At 39.0% G+C, this 18,059-nt stretch overlaps 1 protein-coding gene across 4 annotated transcripts in view; it reads right to left on the bottom strand.

Annotated features, from left to right (window-relative positions):
- Nucleotides 1-18,059, bottom strand: part of LOC140185069 (rho guanine nucleotide exchange factor 12-like) — a 141,141-nt gene that overhangs the window by 79,367 nt on the left and 43,715 nt on the right. For 2 of the 4 annotated variants that reach the window (XM_072238308.1, XM_072238311.1), the window contains exons 1-4: nt 16,590-16,670; nt 4,688-4,782; nt 1,149-1,247; nt 913-962 (exon numbers count right to left, since the gene is read on the bottom strand). In XM_072238308.1, the coding sequence (XP_072094409.1) occupies nt 913-962; nt 1,149-1,247; nt 4,688-4,782; nt 16,590-16,651 (306 nt within the window). In that variant the 5' untranslated portion in view covers nt 16,652-16,670. Of the gene's footprint in view, nt 1-912; nt 963-1,148; nt 1,248-4,687; nt 4,783-16,589; nt 16,694-18,059 lie in introns of those variants that run through there. The other 2 variants (XM_072238309.1, XM_072238310.1) reach the window with 2 other exon arrangements.

Below are 18,059 nucleotides of genomic sequence, written 5' to 3'. Positions count from 1 at the left end.
AATGACTGAAAGATGAATTGGCTAGTCTATAATGCCTTTCCAGTAGAAAAGATAAAGGGATGATTGTGGAACTATTCCAGAAAATAAGTGAAACAAAGAACAAAATTCCAAAAAAGCTACAAAAGAGAAAGCAGACAGAGATCACCTCATCACACATCAAGTTGGGGAAGAGGTCGTGTTGGGGAAGTGGTTGTCCTGGGGAGAAAGGCAGGAAAAATTCCACCTCACAGCAAAGGAGAGGCCCAAAAAGCTAAGGTTAAAGCAGGTTGGCTATGGCAATAAAGCAAGCCAACTCAACTATCTATCGATAATAAGGCATTGATCATGGACTTGAAATTTTAACACTAGTTTTTTTTCAAATTCTACCTAAACTGTTGAGTATTTATTGCATTTTCACTTTGATAAATAATGTCTACTGCTTAAAGAACATTGGTAACCTTAATAACTTAGCAAGAAGAATGAGCATGAATTTAGAAAGTGAACACATGGCCTGACAAACTCTCCCATTTTCTGATGTTGTTATAAAGTAGCTGTAACAACATTTACAGATACAATTAATCACCTTATATTTCAACCAGTATTTAATGCTTTTATAATGTGAGTGATAAGTACAACAGCATAACGTGTGGAATGACAGAATAGCAGGAGGATGCATGGTCACACTCATCATTTGGAATTTACAGTATCAAGCACACAGATAACCAACTGACAAAATCTGCTGAGCATTTATCACCAGATACAGTGTTCACAAGCACCCAAGTGGGAAGGGCCGTCAGTGAGCGACAAACCACAAATGCAGCTTCTGGTAATCAACTTTGACCTGACGAACATTATTAATTCCCGCTGACAACCGTGCCCACTCAGAATAACTCAACTTGCAAATCACCAATGCCAATGAAAGATGTACGTTACCTTAATGATTCTATCACCCTGCTGCACTCCGGCACGTACAGCTGCTCCATCTGTAACACAAACGCAGAGAGTTGGTCAGAAATGGAACTAAATGGAGATATTCCAACTCCTGCTTCACAGAAGACCAAAATGCCTTATTGACATTTCAACATGGAATTTAGCAGAATGGGAACAGAACTAAAAGCAGCCAGAGAAGTTATCAAACTTTAAACAGCAGAATAAGTGTACAAAATTACCCTCTTTGACGGACTGGACAAACACAGGATTATCCCCACTGACCGTCAGGCCAAACCCATTTTCATCTCTCTGGATTATGACACAGCGCTGAACTAGACCTGATCAGAAAGCAAATGAACAGGAATCAGTCTGTTGGTAACTTATCAAAATGCAAAAGAAAGGAAACCTGGAAAGGCTCCATTATGAAACACATTCAATGAACAGGCAACCCACACCCCACCCCTTCCACCATGCCCTACCCAATAGGTGGATCCATTTACCTTGTCCGAACAGCACATTGAATGTACAAGTACACACATGGATGATAGTGAGGAAATGACAGGGGGAAAACTTATTTAAATTGCATAGTATAAATCATGCAACATCAAAACAGTTTTCCATTTTATGCATCACAATATCAATTGATTTTGATGGGGGGGGGGGAAGAAAGGTAGGAGGAAAAGGTAAAATGCAAAAAGAGCTGCCTGTTCAGTGTTGCATGTTGCATGCTGCTGCATCAAGTCAAAATTCGATCCCAAGGTCTCCAACTTTGCAACTCAGGCATTTAAGGCTTGGAAATTAGAGGAATCTAACCCCAGCCCACCCCAAAAAATATAAGATACTGCAGATGCTGCAAACCTGAAATATAAAATGCTCAAAATAAAAATGAAATATTAATTAACTCTATTTCTCTTTCCACAGATGCTGCTTGATGTGCTGAATAGTTGCATCATTCTCTATCTTAATTCCAAGCAGTAAACGTTTTCAAATTAATTTCTACTCATGGGGGTTGAAACTGCTTTGTGCAACAGTCTACAAACAGTTCTGAATTGGGTACCAATAAGAAGTGACTAACACCGCAACTTTCAGAACAGCACAACAACAAAAAGATCAGAATCTCCAGAAAAATCAAAGGGTAAACTTTGACCGCAATGAGAAACTGCAACAGACAAAAAAAAACTATGCATAGTGACCTTTTATCCTGTGATGAAGTTTATTATAAGAATCAACTATTCAAACACAGCTAGACCTTTCATTGTAGCAAAGCCTCCCTAAACATTTCACAGACCAAGTACTCACAAAAGCATCAGAAAGGTGAGAGAAGCAGAGCTGGATTTATTTTGAAAAGTCCTTCAGGGAGAAAGTTGGCATTGAAACCTCTGCAACAAACTGACACACAGTACTGCTACACTGTTAGCACAAGTACAAGTTGCAGTGCGCTAGCAGCACATGGTTAGATTTAAACGTTTAAGCATAACACACAGGAACAGGATTTGATCAATTAAGAACTGATAAGAGCACAAAATAAGAACGGAATTAGGCCCTGCAACCCATCAAACCCGCTCTGCTACCAATAAGATCAGAGATGAACAGCCACAAGAACTCCATTTTCATCTGTTACCCCAACGCATTGAAGACTTCACAAGTTAAAAGATGTCACCAAGTACACACAAGTCAGTTTTTTTTCCCTTTAGAATCCAAAGACTTGAAACTGTAAGTAGATTTAGAATCTGAATTTAATGTCTCAGCAGCAAGTCTGGCCAACATCTGGACTCAGGGCTGGGGTTCTGTGGGTAAAGGTTACGCAAGACAGTTGGACAATTTTAAACACATTCTCCCTCCCAACCCAGTATCAGATGCCAAAGCAGCTTTCCTTACAACAAGCACAAAGAATCAGACAGCGGCACCAAGCAAGCTAAAATCTAAGGCTCAGACTGCTGCACAGCTTACCATAGGACCCGCGTTTATGCTCATCACAATTGAATCTGGGCTTCTTTTGTTTGGACGAGCTCTCTGCATAACAGCAGAAATTAATAAAAAGAGAAAAAAGGGCGAGGATGTGGGGAAATGCATGGAAACACGTAGATTCACAGCTTTTCTCACAGGTAATGTTATACAAGTATACACATATGCACGTCAACACACAGTTACAAATTCTATTTGTACAGAGAGAGGAAATGTGACAAACTGGGTTAATGTACAATACATGAAAGGTTAAGAAATGAAAAGAATTATGTTCAATAAAAGCTGATAGCATAGGTGTAACACGTAGATGCACATCCCCCAGTGACCCAGCAGACAGGGTAGGTACATTCCAATACAATTTAGATACACATGAGCCAGCTAACTGTTAATGCAGAGGTTAAGTAGTAATTTGGTTATCAGCTGATTTTGCTGGATAAACTAGCTGTGAAAGGCAGATTTGGAAATCCACAAGATACCATGACTACACAAAGCAAGAGCAGCGAGTCAACTGCAAGCATTAAAACCACGCAGAAGAGCAGTCTGATCAACAAAGGCGATAACAATTTAAATCCAGCCACATTTAAATCCTTGCCCATCAGAATACACCATCACTAGTACAATTCAAGATACCGCACATTTGCGAAAAGATGACTTTATCAAGTATTTCAACCATCTACATCTCAAATAGTGAGGTAAACATCAGCTGCTTGATAGTTTTGGGATCTGTGTGTGAAAAACACAGTTTGAACCAAAGTGAAGCCATTTACTGAGCAAATGTGCTTATTTATTCTGCTCAAAATGATATGAAGAGACAGCTACATTTCTCTTTCCTTCTATAACATCACCTCTAGCCCTTCTGCCTTAGTAACGCTCTTCAGACCAAATTATGCTCAATTCCAATTTGCCTCTGAATCCAATCGCTCATATCTAATGGTGAACAGTCACAAACTGTTGGACAGTCACAGAAAGTAAATGCCATTGATTCACAATAGAATATATTGCCTTCAGAGTCAATCAACAGTTATGGAGATAAGATGCGAGGAACCTCTTGAACAAGCCAAAATCCCCACTTCCCAACCCGTCAAAGTTAAAACAACTGACCCCAGTTGAATTTGTGCTGATAGAATGCCTCAGTATACCTTACTGATTTCACATTATTTTGGGCAAAATCAGTCTACTCCATCAGTAGGGGAGCATACCAGGACCAAGGCAAATTCTGTGTACACATGACCAAACTTCACATTTTACCACTGACCCTTGGAACATATGTTGTCAGCATCCAGAGACACAGAAACAGGATTGCATTTTGTACAAATCAGTCAGTCCATGGCCGTAATGAAACACCCAATTTTCTGACAGTCTGCAGATATATAGAAGACCCAAGAGATAGGGGCTAATGGATTCCTCCAAAACTCAGCACATTCCCTCCAGCCATGGAGCACTAAACACTGCCAGGGCGGTGACCTGTTTGTTGAGAAAGAATAATTCATTCAAGAAACTCTGCAAAGATTTCTAACCAGAGTTTACACATTGAGCACCAGGGCAGTAAAGTGATATGGTCGCGTGCACTTATCAACTCACTGCGGAAGCCCAAAGACATCCTGAACTATGTCTGACTGTATTGGGGATGAACATTCAGGTAATGCAGACCATTACTTAACAATAAAAAGGCAGCAAATAAGAGAATTTAATAACGTAAGGCTGTGATTTGAACAGTTTACCGTCTCACAAACTACAGACACATTTGTAAATAATCTCTATTCATTTCAAGGCTGGAATTGAAAATAACCCATCAATCCCATAAATGTCTTACCTGTTGGGTCAAACTCATATAGAGGAGATTTTTCCAAGTTCTTTTTGTCATGCTTTTTGTCAGGCGACAGGTCCTTGTTCAGTATGCTTCCTTGCCTGTAACAAAGGACAGTTAATGTACTGACAGCCCATTCTTGGTACAGATATGCAGCATACCTAGCACTTATTCAGCTTTAGATAATCTCTGGAATAAGGGATACAGGTTTTGTTCTGTGGTATAAACGCACATTCTTCTGTTCTGGAAAATCACTCACACCTTGCCCTAACATAGTCTGCATCAAATTGAAACAGTTGCCAGAGAGAAGTGTGGAATCCTTACACAGCAGAGGCAGCAAGGGTTGAAACAGTGGTATTTATCTTCCCAATATACAACATACATTTAAGGTGAAGGCAAAAGTGAATGCGAATGCTGGAATCCGAAACAGAAAACACAGCTGAAAGTGAATCTCTGTGTCACCTGGAAAGTCTGTTTAGGTCCCTGAATAGTGCCAAGGGAAGTGTAAAAAATATAGAGCATGTTCTAGTCAACCTTTCAGATCATAGCTTAAGGGTTAAATTTTCTATACTATACATTTTTTTTTAAAAAAAGGGACAACAGGGAATCGATAAGGAGGAAGAGTAACAATATTAACAGAAAACAATTTTCCAAGGACAGGAGGAATTTCAATAAAGACAATGGGACAGTGAAAATAACATGGTTTGAACTAAAGAATGACAAAGGATGCAAGATTCTGGTGAGAGTTATTTTCAGACTTGATGGTGACTCTATTCTTTTTAATTTAGGGACACATTCAGCTTGGAACAGGCCCATCTGACTCAACAAGCCGCATTGCCTAGCAACCCACTTACTTAGCCCTAGCCTAATCACAGGACAATTTACAATGACCAATTCACCCACCAAATGGTAGGTTAATTTGGAACATGGGTGGAAACCGGAGCACCAGAAAGAAACCCACGCACCCACAGGAAGGACGTACAAACACTTTACAGTTAGCATCAGAATTGAACTTCAAACTCTGACCCCTCTGATATGTAATAGTGTTGTGCCAACCACTATGCTACTGTGGCACCTGTGGACTTGTGGGAAAGATGTACAAATACCAAGATCAGGGAAGCATGCAAAAAAAATGGTGCAGTTGTACAGAAAATTTTTAATTTTCATACACTAGGAGAGGTAGGACAACTCCAGCGACAATGACATTGGATTTCTAGAGAACATTACAGTTTTCTCGAACTATGTTTGAGAGCTGGCAAAAACAGAAGAACTAACCGGATTTTGTAAGTAACCAGAAATAGTCAATAATTTCATAAGTGAACATTTTATGAATACTTACCAAAATATGACTGAACAATATTGGATTTGAGAGACAAGAGGAGGAGGTGACTAATGAGGTTTTAGATTTTAGCAAGGCAAAATTCAAAAGAATGCAAAATATGATGGTTGTAGTAAACTGTTAATAAAAAAACCAAAATAATGAGAACTTTTCAAAAGAGGTACAATGCAAAATCTTTTTTTTAATCCCCAAAAATATAGACGACACTTTTCATTAGACAACAAGATGAACATATGGAAAAAAGTGACTACCAAGCTAAAACATAATGGTTCACACAGACTGTTAAGCTGAAATTCAACAGATTGGGAGAACTATAAACAAAACAAAGAACATTAGAATTTGTTGGAACGGTTAGCAATAATATTCCTCAAGCCTTTTCCATGATTCAATAAAATTACAATCTCCACTTTCAAAAATCTACTGATCTCAGCCTTGAGTATATTACTGAGCACTGTCATCTGGAATAAAGCAATTCAAAGATTTAACAATTTAAGCTAAGAAATCTATCTTTATTTCAGCAGTGGAAAACAGCATTTCAACATACACCCAGTGAAGTCGACTGAGATATTAGGCAATTTAACATAAAGAACCATTTTATCCTAACTCTTTCCAAACTTGCCTAGGTACTACTTATTTTTTTTAAGGTATGGAGACAAAACTGTACAAGCGTACCAGGTACGTCCACCAAAGACTCAAGTAACCACATAAAGGCTTCCTATTCTTATACTACATGATCATTCCAATGTAACTAACATACCACTAGCCTTTCCAATTGCATCAGTATATTTACTTTTGAGATTCTTGGTACACAGAAAAATAAAACCTGCTGCAAACCAACATTCAACTTTAAAAGTTATTCTTCCAATCTTCCTACTGCATTACACACTATCTTTCACTTTAATCTGCTTCCTGTGGTAAACATTTTGCTTCCCCTACCCAGATTACCTAATTACTTTGCTTTATACTATCAGAAAAATTGAGTACATTACAATGTCTCTTTGTTTAAGTCAAAGAAAAAGATTATGAATGGCTAAACCTGGAGCATTGTTCTTTACTGCACGTCATCAATTAATCCTGCAAACTTGAAACTGGTCCATTTATTTTTAACTCTATTTTCTGTCCATTACTAATCTACAATCATTGCTAATAAATTAAGACTGAGCCTGATTCTTGCATAGCACCCTCTCATGACACCTTATCAAATATCTATTGCAAGTCCAAATGCATCACATACACTATCTTGCCCTCAACTATACGACTAGCTTCATTCTCAATAAACTTTCCCTGCCCGCCCCCACAAAACTCTTGACTCTATCAAATCATTTTATGACAGATCATGTAGTCATTAAAGGTGAGAAAAAGAAATTAATATGGTATGAAAAGGACATTTGAATAGAGATCTAAACAATGGCAAAAGTGACTGATTATATTTCCCATAAATATATTGAAAAGAAAGTGAAGGAGAAATAGGGACTGAGACCCATTTTTTTTTTAAAACTAGCGCAAATAAGAATATAAATGTACAGAAAGGAAATGGCTGACTTGGGGAAACCACATCTGTTTCATCAGGACAGAATGCATGAGGAATAAGCCTCTAAAAGAAACTTAATGAGCTGGATTTTCCACGAAAGCTGGCAGATGTTTGGATTTTGCTATTTAACTAGTGAGATGCTCCACAGTTCAAAGCGCAACTGCTCAACGATCGCAGAACTGGACTGTTTCGACAGATTTCCACAGATCCAGCACCACTCAGAGCAGGGAATTTGCCCACGCTGCCAAGTTGAAAAGCGCCCACAGATTTCAGTTAGACGAAACGGCAGACAGCATGAGAAAAACAAGATAATGTTCTTTTTATTTGATTTAATAAGGTTAATTAATTTTTATTTTCTAATTGTTTAGTGTTCCAAGTTTTTAAATTATGTATTCTCATAATTTAATAATAATCTTTGACCTTCAAAGATATCTATTTAAACAACAGCTCTGACAATGGATGAGTCCAAGTGTGTGCGTCACACTGTCAAGCCAATTAATATGGCAGGGCATAGTTATTTTGCGCCACATTGAAACTCAACAAGCAAGGGAAAAACTTGCCAGCAGAAAAATGCTTCAGGGTCCCACTGATGGAAGGCAGCGGCTCCAAAGACAAGCTTAATCAACTCACCAGTCCACTGCAGATTCTCTTCAGCTAGGAAATCAGCCTAAGTAATAAAAGTCTTTGGGATATACAGTTGCAAGAAAAAGTTTGTGAAACCATTGTAATTACCTGGTTTTCTACATTACTCAAAATGTGGTCTGATATTAATCTAAGTCACAATAATAGACAAACACAACATGCCTAAACTAATAACACAAACAATTATACTTTTCATGACTATATTTAACACATTGTTTAACCATTCACAGTCCAGGCAGGAAAAAGTATGTGAACCCTTGTATTTAATAACTGGTTGAACCTCTTTTAGCAGCAATAACCTCCACCAAATGTTTCCTACAGCTGCTGATCAGACTTGCACAACAGTGAGAAGGAATTTTAGAACATTCCTCCTTATAAAACTATTTTAGTTCATCAATATTTCCGGGTACCTTGTATAAACAGCCCTCTTCAGGTCAACACGAGGAATTCTGCAGATGCTGGAAATTCAAGCAACACACATCAAAGTTGCTGGTGAACACAGCAGGCCAGGCAGCATCTCTAGGAAGAGGTACAGTGGACGTTTCGGGCTGAGACTCTTCGTCAGGACTAACTGAAGGAAGAGCTAGTAAGAGATTTGAAAGTGGGAGGGGGAGGGGGAGATCCAAAATGCTAGGGGAAGACAGGAGGGGGAGGGATGGAACCAAGAGCTGGACAGGTGATTGGCAAAAGGGATATGAGAGGATCATGGGACAGGAGGCCCAGGGAGAAAGGGGGGGGGGGGAACCCAGTGGATGGGCGAGGGGTATAGTCACAGGGACAGAGGGAGAAAAAGAAGACAGAGAGAAAGAATGTGTGTATATAAATAAATAACGGATGGGGTACGAAGGGGAGGTGGGGCATTAGCGGAAGTTAGAGAAGTCAAAGTTCATGCCATCAGGTTGGAGGCCACCCAGACGGAAGAAAAGGTGTTGTTCCTCCAACCTGAGCGTGGCTTCATCTTTACAGTAGAGGAGGCCGTGGATAGACAGAATGGGAATGGGATGTGGAATTAAAATGTGTGGCCACTGGGAGATCTTGCTTTCTCTGGCAGACAGAGCATAGGTGTTCAGCAAAACAATCTCCCAGTCTGCATCGGGTCTCTTCAGGTCAGGTCACAGCATCTCAATTGGGTTAAGGTCTAGGCTCTGACTTGGACACTCCAAAACACAATTTTCTTCTTTTTAAACCATTCTGTTGATTTACTCACGTTTCAGATCATTGTCTTATTGCGTCATCCAAATTCTGTTAAGTTTCAGGTGACAGACTGCTACCCTGACACCCTCCTGTAAAATGTCTTGATACAATTTTGAAATCATTATTCCCTCAACGATTGCAAGCTGTCCAGGCCCAGAGACAGCAAAGCAGCCCCAAACTATGATGCTCCTTCCACCATGCTTCACAGTTGGGATGAGGTTTTGGTGTTGGTGTGCAGTGCCCTTTTTTCTTCAAATATAGTGGTGTGCATTTCTGCCAAAAAGTTCAATTTTTGTCTCAATTGTCCACAGAACATTGTCCCAGAAACGTTGTAAAACATCCTGGGGGTCTTTCACAAACTTGAGATGTGCAGCAATGCTTTATTTTTGGAGAGCAGTGGTTTCCTCCGTGGTGTCCTTCCAGGAACACTATTCTTGTTCAGTGTTTTTCTCATGGTGGACACATGGACAGAGACTTTAGCAAGTTCTAGAGATTTATGCAGGTCTTTTGCTGTTACCATTGGGTTCTTTTTCACTTTCTTCAGTATTGCACGTTGTGTTCTTGGTGTGATCTTTGCAGGATGCCCACTCCTAGGGACAGTAGCAACATTACTGAATTTCCTGCATTTGTAGACAATTTCTCTTGCTGTGGACTGATGAACACTTGGGTCTTTAGAAATGCTTTTGTAGTCTTTTCCAGCTTCATGTATCTTTACAATTCTTCTTCTTCTAAGGTCCTCTGAAATTTATTTTGATCAAGGTATGGTGCACATAGTCATACTTTATTGATCTCGGGGGAAATTGGTAAACAGATCTTTCTTGAGAAAAGCAGGCTTTGTCAGTAACCTGTCGTTTTTATAGGGCATGGCACCTCTACATCCCATACCTGCAATGTCATCTCATTGATTGGAACACCCAATTCCAAATAGCAGACAGAGCTTAGGTGTAGGAGGCATTACCCCAGAGGTTCCCATACTCTTTTGAACCTAGACTGATTGTTTAAATGGTGTATTCAGTATTGACAAGTAGTAGTACAGTTGTTTGTGTGTTATTAGCTTAGGCTAATTATGTTTGTCTATTATTGTGACTTAGATGAAGATCAGACCACATTTTACAAATAATTAATGCAGAAAACCAGGTAATTGCAAAGGGTTCACAAACTTTTTCTTGCAGCTGTAACAGCTTCTACTCCTGGTATAATGATAGGAAAGAAGATTACAAATGCCTTTGTCATAATTTTCCCATTTATAACCTTAGTTTGAGGAATGTCAAATGGCAGAAGATGTCAGTTCCTCCAGGGATGTTTCTGGGTCTCCAGCTTTTAACCATACATATTAATAAGTTTAATGAAAGACTAGATGGCCACAGACCTTCTGGAGACCAGTTCCTGGGTGTCAACATCTTTGAAGATCTATCCTAGGCTCAACATATTGATGCAATTACAAAGACATGACAGCGGCTATAATTCATTAGGAGTTTGAGGAGACTTGGCGTATCACCGAAGACGAGCAAATTTTTCAGATGTACCATGTGTTATGTTACTTCTGTTTAAACGTACCGTGGGTTAACAGTAAAGAATCATATTCTGGAAGAATTAGAGAACTTTTATTTACAGTAATAAACAAATACGTGCTGGAACATTCTGGCAATCCCGCGCATGCTCAGTGCTCTGTCCAATCATGTACTGGCACATCATCGTACGTGATACCACCACATCTTCCTTTCCTTAAAAAGAAAAACAATTAACAACGTTAATCAAAACACATCTGTATCAGATAAGTGAAACTCTGAAGTTGGCTCTTTCTTAAAGCCTTTGCGATTCTTTCTTAACACCACTCCCTCCTCTGTTTGGACCATGTATGATCTGGTCTGTGTTCATGTGTTCCCTTCATCTTGTATCCTCACTTTGTCTCCTTGTCCTTCAGACAAACGTTTCCTTAGATCAGTCAATTCACCTTCCACTTCCATTTGTAATGAAATACGAATCTTCTTTTCTTCATCTAATTCATTCATTAACCATGTAATCTCTTTTTTATGCTGAGACTTCATTTCAATAATACTTCTCAATTCCTTCACTTGTGCTTTCATTTCTTCCTCATACTCTTCCCACTGTGAGCGTTCTTGGTTCTTGCTCTAGGTTGAATCTCATATTCTCTCAGTGTCTCTTTCATTATTGCTTGCATTGAAGCAACCTCCTCCTGCCATTGCTTTTTCACATCAGCAATTGCCTCCTTTTTGGTCGTCTCAGACACTGCAGCTACTGCTTGTATATTCTCCATGTCAGCATTTGCCCCCATGAGCTGGACCAGTAGTCGAGTGACATCACCTTCTGCCGACTGTAATGCAACATTCTATCGCTTCAGCTCTGTCTCACTGTCCAAAACAAAAATTCTTTTCATCAAATTAAGTCTTTCATGGGCAGATAAACCCAGAATTGACCGTACATTTTTTGGCACCACCACAAATGAAAGTGTGCGCACAATATTTTTGTGTGATACCTTTGCTATGCATGTTCCTTTAACTGGGATGTCTGCACCTGAATACCCAGTCACTTTTATATTTGTCTGATGCAACTTCTGTCTTGGCTTTAAAGCATTAAACTCAGAATCTGCATGAACATTTACTTGCGCTCCAGTATTAAGTTTAAAAAGAATATTGTTTTGATTCACTTGCAATGGAATAGTCCAGTCATTCTTACTTTATTTTCACAAAGCACACCTATATAAAATTCCTCACGTTCATCTTCAAGCACAGCATTTACTTGCTTCATTTTATTTTCCTTCTTTCTACTTTTACAACAGTGTGAAAAATGATTAATCTTACTGCAGCCATTGCAAATTTTGCCATATGCGGGACACTGATTTGGACGATGTTCACGCGCACAGCGATCACATGACTTTTTTCTTTCCAATGCCGTCTTGCTGTCGGTTTCATCGACGTATTATTATATTTCTTGATGCGTTCGCGCTTTTTTTTAAAACAGCGTTTACATTGCAGTTTTCGACAAAAAGCTCTTCAGCTTGCAACGTCATGGTCTCAGAAGCTTTGCAAAGCGCCAAAGCATTTTCAAAATTTAAATCTTGCTCTCTCAACAGCCTTTCTCTCAGAGCATTATCTCCAATGCCACAAACAAGTCTATCTTTAATGAGAGAGTTCGTGAGCAATCCAAACTCGCATGTTCTACTACACTTTCTTAACTCAGCAACATACTGATCAATTGCTTCAGCAGCTCTCTGCGCGTATGTGAAGAATTTATATCGCTCATACGTTAAATTACGCTTAGGTATACAAAAAACTTCAAATCTGTCCATTATCGACTTTAAATTGAAATTATCTCCATCTTCAAAGACAAAATTATTATATACCTCTACTGCGTCATTCCAGATTACATGGAGCACAAGTGCAGCTTTGGTTTTTTCCGATTTTTCTTCATAATCGATCGCCGATAAGTACAGTTCAAACTGTTGCTTGAATATCCTCCAATTCTCAGCCACATTGCCAGTCAGCTGAAGTTTTGGTGGGGGTTGTAAACCTTCCATTTTACCGTTTACAGTTCGAACTTTTTTCTTCTCTTTTTTCCCCAATTATCTTCGATTCTCGATTCTCCCGTATTATTCTTCCAGAACCACTTCTGACACCATGTAATGTTACTTCTGTTTAAACGTACCGTGGGTTAACAGTAAAGAATCATATTCTGGAAGAATTAGAGAACTTTTATTTACAGTAATAAACAGTAATAATATGTCTTAACCCAGCCACGTGCTGGAACATTCTGGCAATCCCGCGCATGCTCAGTGCTCTGTCCAATCATGTACTGGCACATCATTGCACGTGATATCACCACACCATGTACTATTCTTTCTAACTGGTTGTGGTTGCATCACCACCTAGCATGGAGAGACCACCGCACAGAATCAGAAAAGACTGCATGAAGTTACAAATTCAGCCAGCTTCATCATGGGCACTAGTGTTCCCAGCATTGAGGACACCTTCCAAAGGTAATGCCTCAAAAAGGCTGCATCCATCATTAAAGACCATCACCTACGTCATGCTCTCTTCCCATTGCTGCCATTGAGGTAGAATGCTGAAGACACACCTTCAACATTTTAGGAACAGTTTCTTCCTTGCCACCATAAGATTACACTACCGCACTTTTGTTTTCTTTTTTGTCTTTTTGCAAATATTTACAGTATTTAATTTTATATATTTTTTCTTACCATAATGTATACTATTTTTATTATGTAGTGCACTATACTGCTGCCACAAAATTTCATGTCACAGGCCAATGATATTAAATCTGACCCTGATTCTGAAGCAGTACAGAACCCAATAGGTAGTTTTTAACTAGCAGATACAAAATTAATGGGATAAACTATGGCAAAGTTTCTTCGGTCTGGGAAGAGCAAATTGCAATATTGTTTAAATAATGAGAAATCAGCATCAAGTACTATGGAGGGGCAAAAAGATTTCAGGGTTCTCACACACAAATACAAATGAAAAATAACTGAAATGGTAATTGAATGTGCATCTTAGTTCAAGCTTTACGAATTCAAAGAAAGATTTAAGCGGAAAAGTTGTCCAAAGTTACATTCCATTCCAAAGCGTGTGCAATCCCAGGCATCACACCTTGGAACAGAAATACTGCCACGAAAGAGGTAGACTGCAAATTCACCAGAGTCACCAGGTTGCATAAAATTTTCTTGTATTCCATTGAGTAGAGAAGATTGTAGAGAAGATCATAGACAATTCAAATAGGATCCTTAAAATGTTTAAAAGGATTGAGTAAATTGGACAGAAAATATCTTTCTGGATGAATCCAGCACACGGTGACAGAATCTTAGAATTAGGGCCAGGACATTCAGGAGTGATTTTAGAAAACCGTTCTTCATACAAACAATAGCAAGAAACCCAGAATTCCTTTCCCAAACAGGCTATGGATTTTTTTGTTTGGCAAGAATCTTTCGACAAGGAGCAAGACGAGGAAAACAAGCTGAGCAAATGATGGAAGCAAATGAACAGTTCAAGCAAATGATGGAAGGGTAAATGGCCTCCAGGTGACCCTGTGTTCGGATAAGCCTTTTTTTTATATAGTTTTAGCTGTACTTTGATTTTTATTCCACTGCTGCAGCTTCAAATGATCAATAAACACATGTAAAAAGGCCTGTAGAACATGTTAGATATTACCTGGCTTTATTTCCTGTTCATACCACTTTCACCTCTGCAAATACATTATGGTAAATGCATAATATTACGGCAATTTAATCTTATCAAAGCCTTTAAATTTGAACATCTGCATCATATTTCTACAGAAAATATTTTTCTAAAGAATTCCAATTTCTCTGGTCTCTCTTTGTAAACAAAATTTCTGAACTCTGGGACCATGTCAACGAGTTTCCTCCTACAACATTCAAAACTAGACACATCTAAAAGTTACCAGTTAATAATTTGTATAGGTTTCAAGCTGCTTTTTTTTTAAAAAAATTTCATAAAAAGCGGGCTTCATTGATAAAGGAACAATCCCAACACCCCCAGGACAGTCGTGGTAAACCCCTGAAACCCCTCCCACAGTGCTATTGAGTAGAGATTTCCAGGAATCTGACTCAGCAATGGAGGAAAGGCAATACATTTCCAAACAAAAAATAGATTGGGAATTGGGTACAGACTCACAGACGGTGGTGTTAACATGCATCTCCTGCTCTTTCATTCAAGCTACTAGAGATCACAGGTCAGGCAAGCAATGATGAAAAGCTTTGGTGAGTTACTGCAGAACACTTGGTAGGTGGCACATACTAGAGTAAACACTGAATGCGGTACATATGTTGCGAATACGTTGCCAAGGAGGCTGCCTTATCCTAGATAATATCAAGAATTAGATTCTCCAGGAGCTGTGTTCACTCGGACATTTACTAAATTGCTATTGCCATTATTTGTAAAATATATATAACTACATCATGTGGCCTCACTACTTCTAAGTTTTGTATCTGAAACTGCAAATTTTTGCTTCTTACACCAAAAGACCCTATGTATCTTTCACCACATCAGGGTCAGGTTTAATATCACTGGCATAGATCATGAAATTTGTTGTTTTGCGACAGCAGCACTTAGCAACAATAGTAAACACCATAAATTACAATAAGAAATTGTATATGTGTACATTTATATAATAAATAATATATTTATTAAATTAGTGCAAAAAGAGGGGAAAATAGTGAGGTTGTGTACATGGGCTCATTGACCATTCAGAAAACTGAGGGCAGAGGGGAAGAAGCTGTTACTAAAACACTAGGTGTGGGTCTTCCTCCTTGTGTATCTCCTTGATAGTAGCAATGAGAAGAGGGCATGTCCTGGTGATGGAGGTCCTTCATGATGAATGCCACCTTTTCGAGGCATCACCTTTTGAAGATGTCCTGGATGCTGGGGAGGCTCGTGCCCATGATGGAGCTGCCAGAGTTTACAACTTTCTGCAACTTTTTCCAATCCTGCGCCATGGCCCTTCCATGCCAGGTGGTGATGCTCTCCACAGTACATCTGTAGAAATTTGCGAGGCCCTTTGGTGACAAACCAAATCTCCTCAAACTCCCAATTTAATATTGCTGTGGTTGTGCCTTCTTTGTAATTGCATCAATATGTTGGACCCAGGATAAATCTTCAGAGATGTTGATACTCAGGAACTTGAAACTGCTCACTCTTTCCACTGTTGATCTCTCTGAGGACTGGTGTGTGTTCCCTCAACTTCCCCTTCCTGAAGTCCATAATCAATTCCCTGGACTTCCAGACATTGAGTACAAGGTCGTTATTGCAACATCATCCAACCAGCTGATCTATCTCACTCCTGCATGTGTCCTCACCATCAGCTGAAATTCTGCCAACAAACCCCAGCCTTGTGTGTAATACCCATAATCAGAATCAATACCACAATAAAGAAAAGCATCTAATGCCTAACTGAGTAAATTTGAAAAAATGTATTCAGGGACTGTGATTATCCAATATTAAAGATTTATTTGGACCTATAGAGAAGTTTATAATCAACTTTTCCAATTTCATTAGTTGTGTCACATTCACCATATTTTGCCAACTATTGTTTCTCCAAAACTTGAATTCCCTTTTTTTCTGGTCTCGTAATAGAGCAAGCCATACAGGAGGTAAAGAAATTAGGGTAGGGGACTAGGCAGGGATCTCAGAGAGAATTCTAGTTATACGTACAAGTTGCTAAGCCTTCTAATTGCTGCCTGGACAGTCTGGGATGGCCAATCACTTTCACCCATTGTGTCGAGAGCTCTTACCTGGGAAGTCTTCTGCTGGGAAACCTGGAATTAAAGAGATCAGCTCAAGTTAGAGTGCTCAGCGTTTTCACAGAGAAACTTGACCAATTCCATTCGTTCAATATTGAAGCCTCAAGTTAATACATAAAATCAATCAACTGCATTTGTGCCAGTTTTTTTTCCCCACAAAAAAGTTATCCAGTTAACCCCAATCCCTCTAAGACTGCCAATGTTTTTATCTAATTTATCAGTATTTATCTAATACTCTCAATTATCAAAGCTGATTCCACCAGCTCTTACATCAAAACAACTTGGATCCAAAAAAAAACTTGCAACAGAAGCAGCTCTGCACATTTGCTCAGATTTCTTGGCCAAACCCTTTTAGAGCACAGAATGAGGTGATTCAGCTCATTGGGTTCATCCAAGTTCCCAACAAAGCTATCCCATCAACCTATTCCAATAACCTCCATTTCACAGAAGCCCCACATCTCATTTGACCACTGATTGCCAGCTGATTACCACTTAGCAATATCAGGGAGGCAATTTGCAGTAACCAATAGCCTACTAGCTTGCTTTTGGAATGTCGAAGGAAACCTCGTGCCTTGCAGCAACCATGCATTCACTGGAAGAACATACATACTCCACAAGAAGAGCCAATGTGAATATCAAACTAGATCCTTGAAATTGTAAATGGCAGCATTAACTGCTGCAATATTTTGGCCCGTTTCAATGCATTTCACTGGCTACTGAGCCTTTTTCTACTAGTATTTATCAATTTGTGCAACACATACAATGCTGGAGGAACTTAGCAGGCCAGGTAGCATCTATGGAAGAGTACCGTCAACATTTCAAACCGAAACCCTTTGGCAGGACAAATTTAACAATTTGCAATATGATGTTCAATTGTTGACCTTCTCTGCTTTTGGAAGAACTAATTCATCAGCCACTCTACATAAATGAAGTCTATCACCCATAGTCTCTAACAAATCTACTGTGCACTCTAAGACAACACTTCCTCAAGCATAGTGCTCAGAATAATTCACAAAACTAAAATGTTTCCATAACTTCAATGGTACGAGGTACTCAATGGTCTTAGTTCAAGCTTAGGTCATTCAACCGTATATATGTATACTTTCAAACGAAATAACATTCCTCCAGACCAAGATGCACAACACAGTAAAGTGAACTAATGATTCAACACATTCCTCTACTTGCTTTACATACATACAAACAGGGGACCTGTGGCAATTTTGAAATAGTACCCTTTAGACAGAAGAACAATTTTCCTACTATTTGGAACTTTCTGGCATTAAATTTCATCTGCCATGTATCAACCTATTTTGTTAGTCTTGCTGAAGCCTGTTACAATGCATGTAACTGTCTATATCCAAGTTTAGTTGAATCTGTAAAT

The sequence above is a fragment of the Mobula birostris genome, chromosome 20, assembly GCF_030028105.1.
Source record: "Mobula birostris isolate sMobBir1 chromosome 20, sMobBir1.hap1, whole genome shotgun sequence".
Taxonomy (NCBI): Eukaryota; Metazoa; Chordata; class Chondrichthyes; order Myliobatiformes; family Myliobatidae; genus Mobula; species Mobula birostris.
This window is presented reverse-complemented; position numbering and strand designations above follow the sequence as displayed.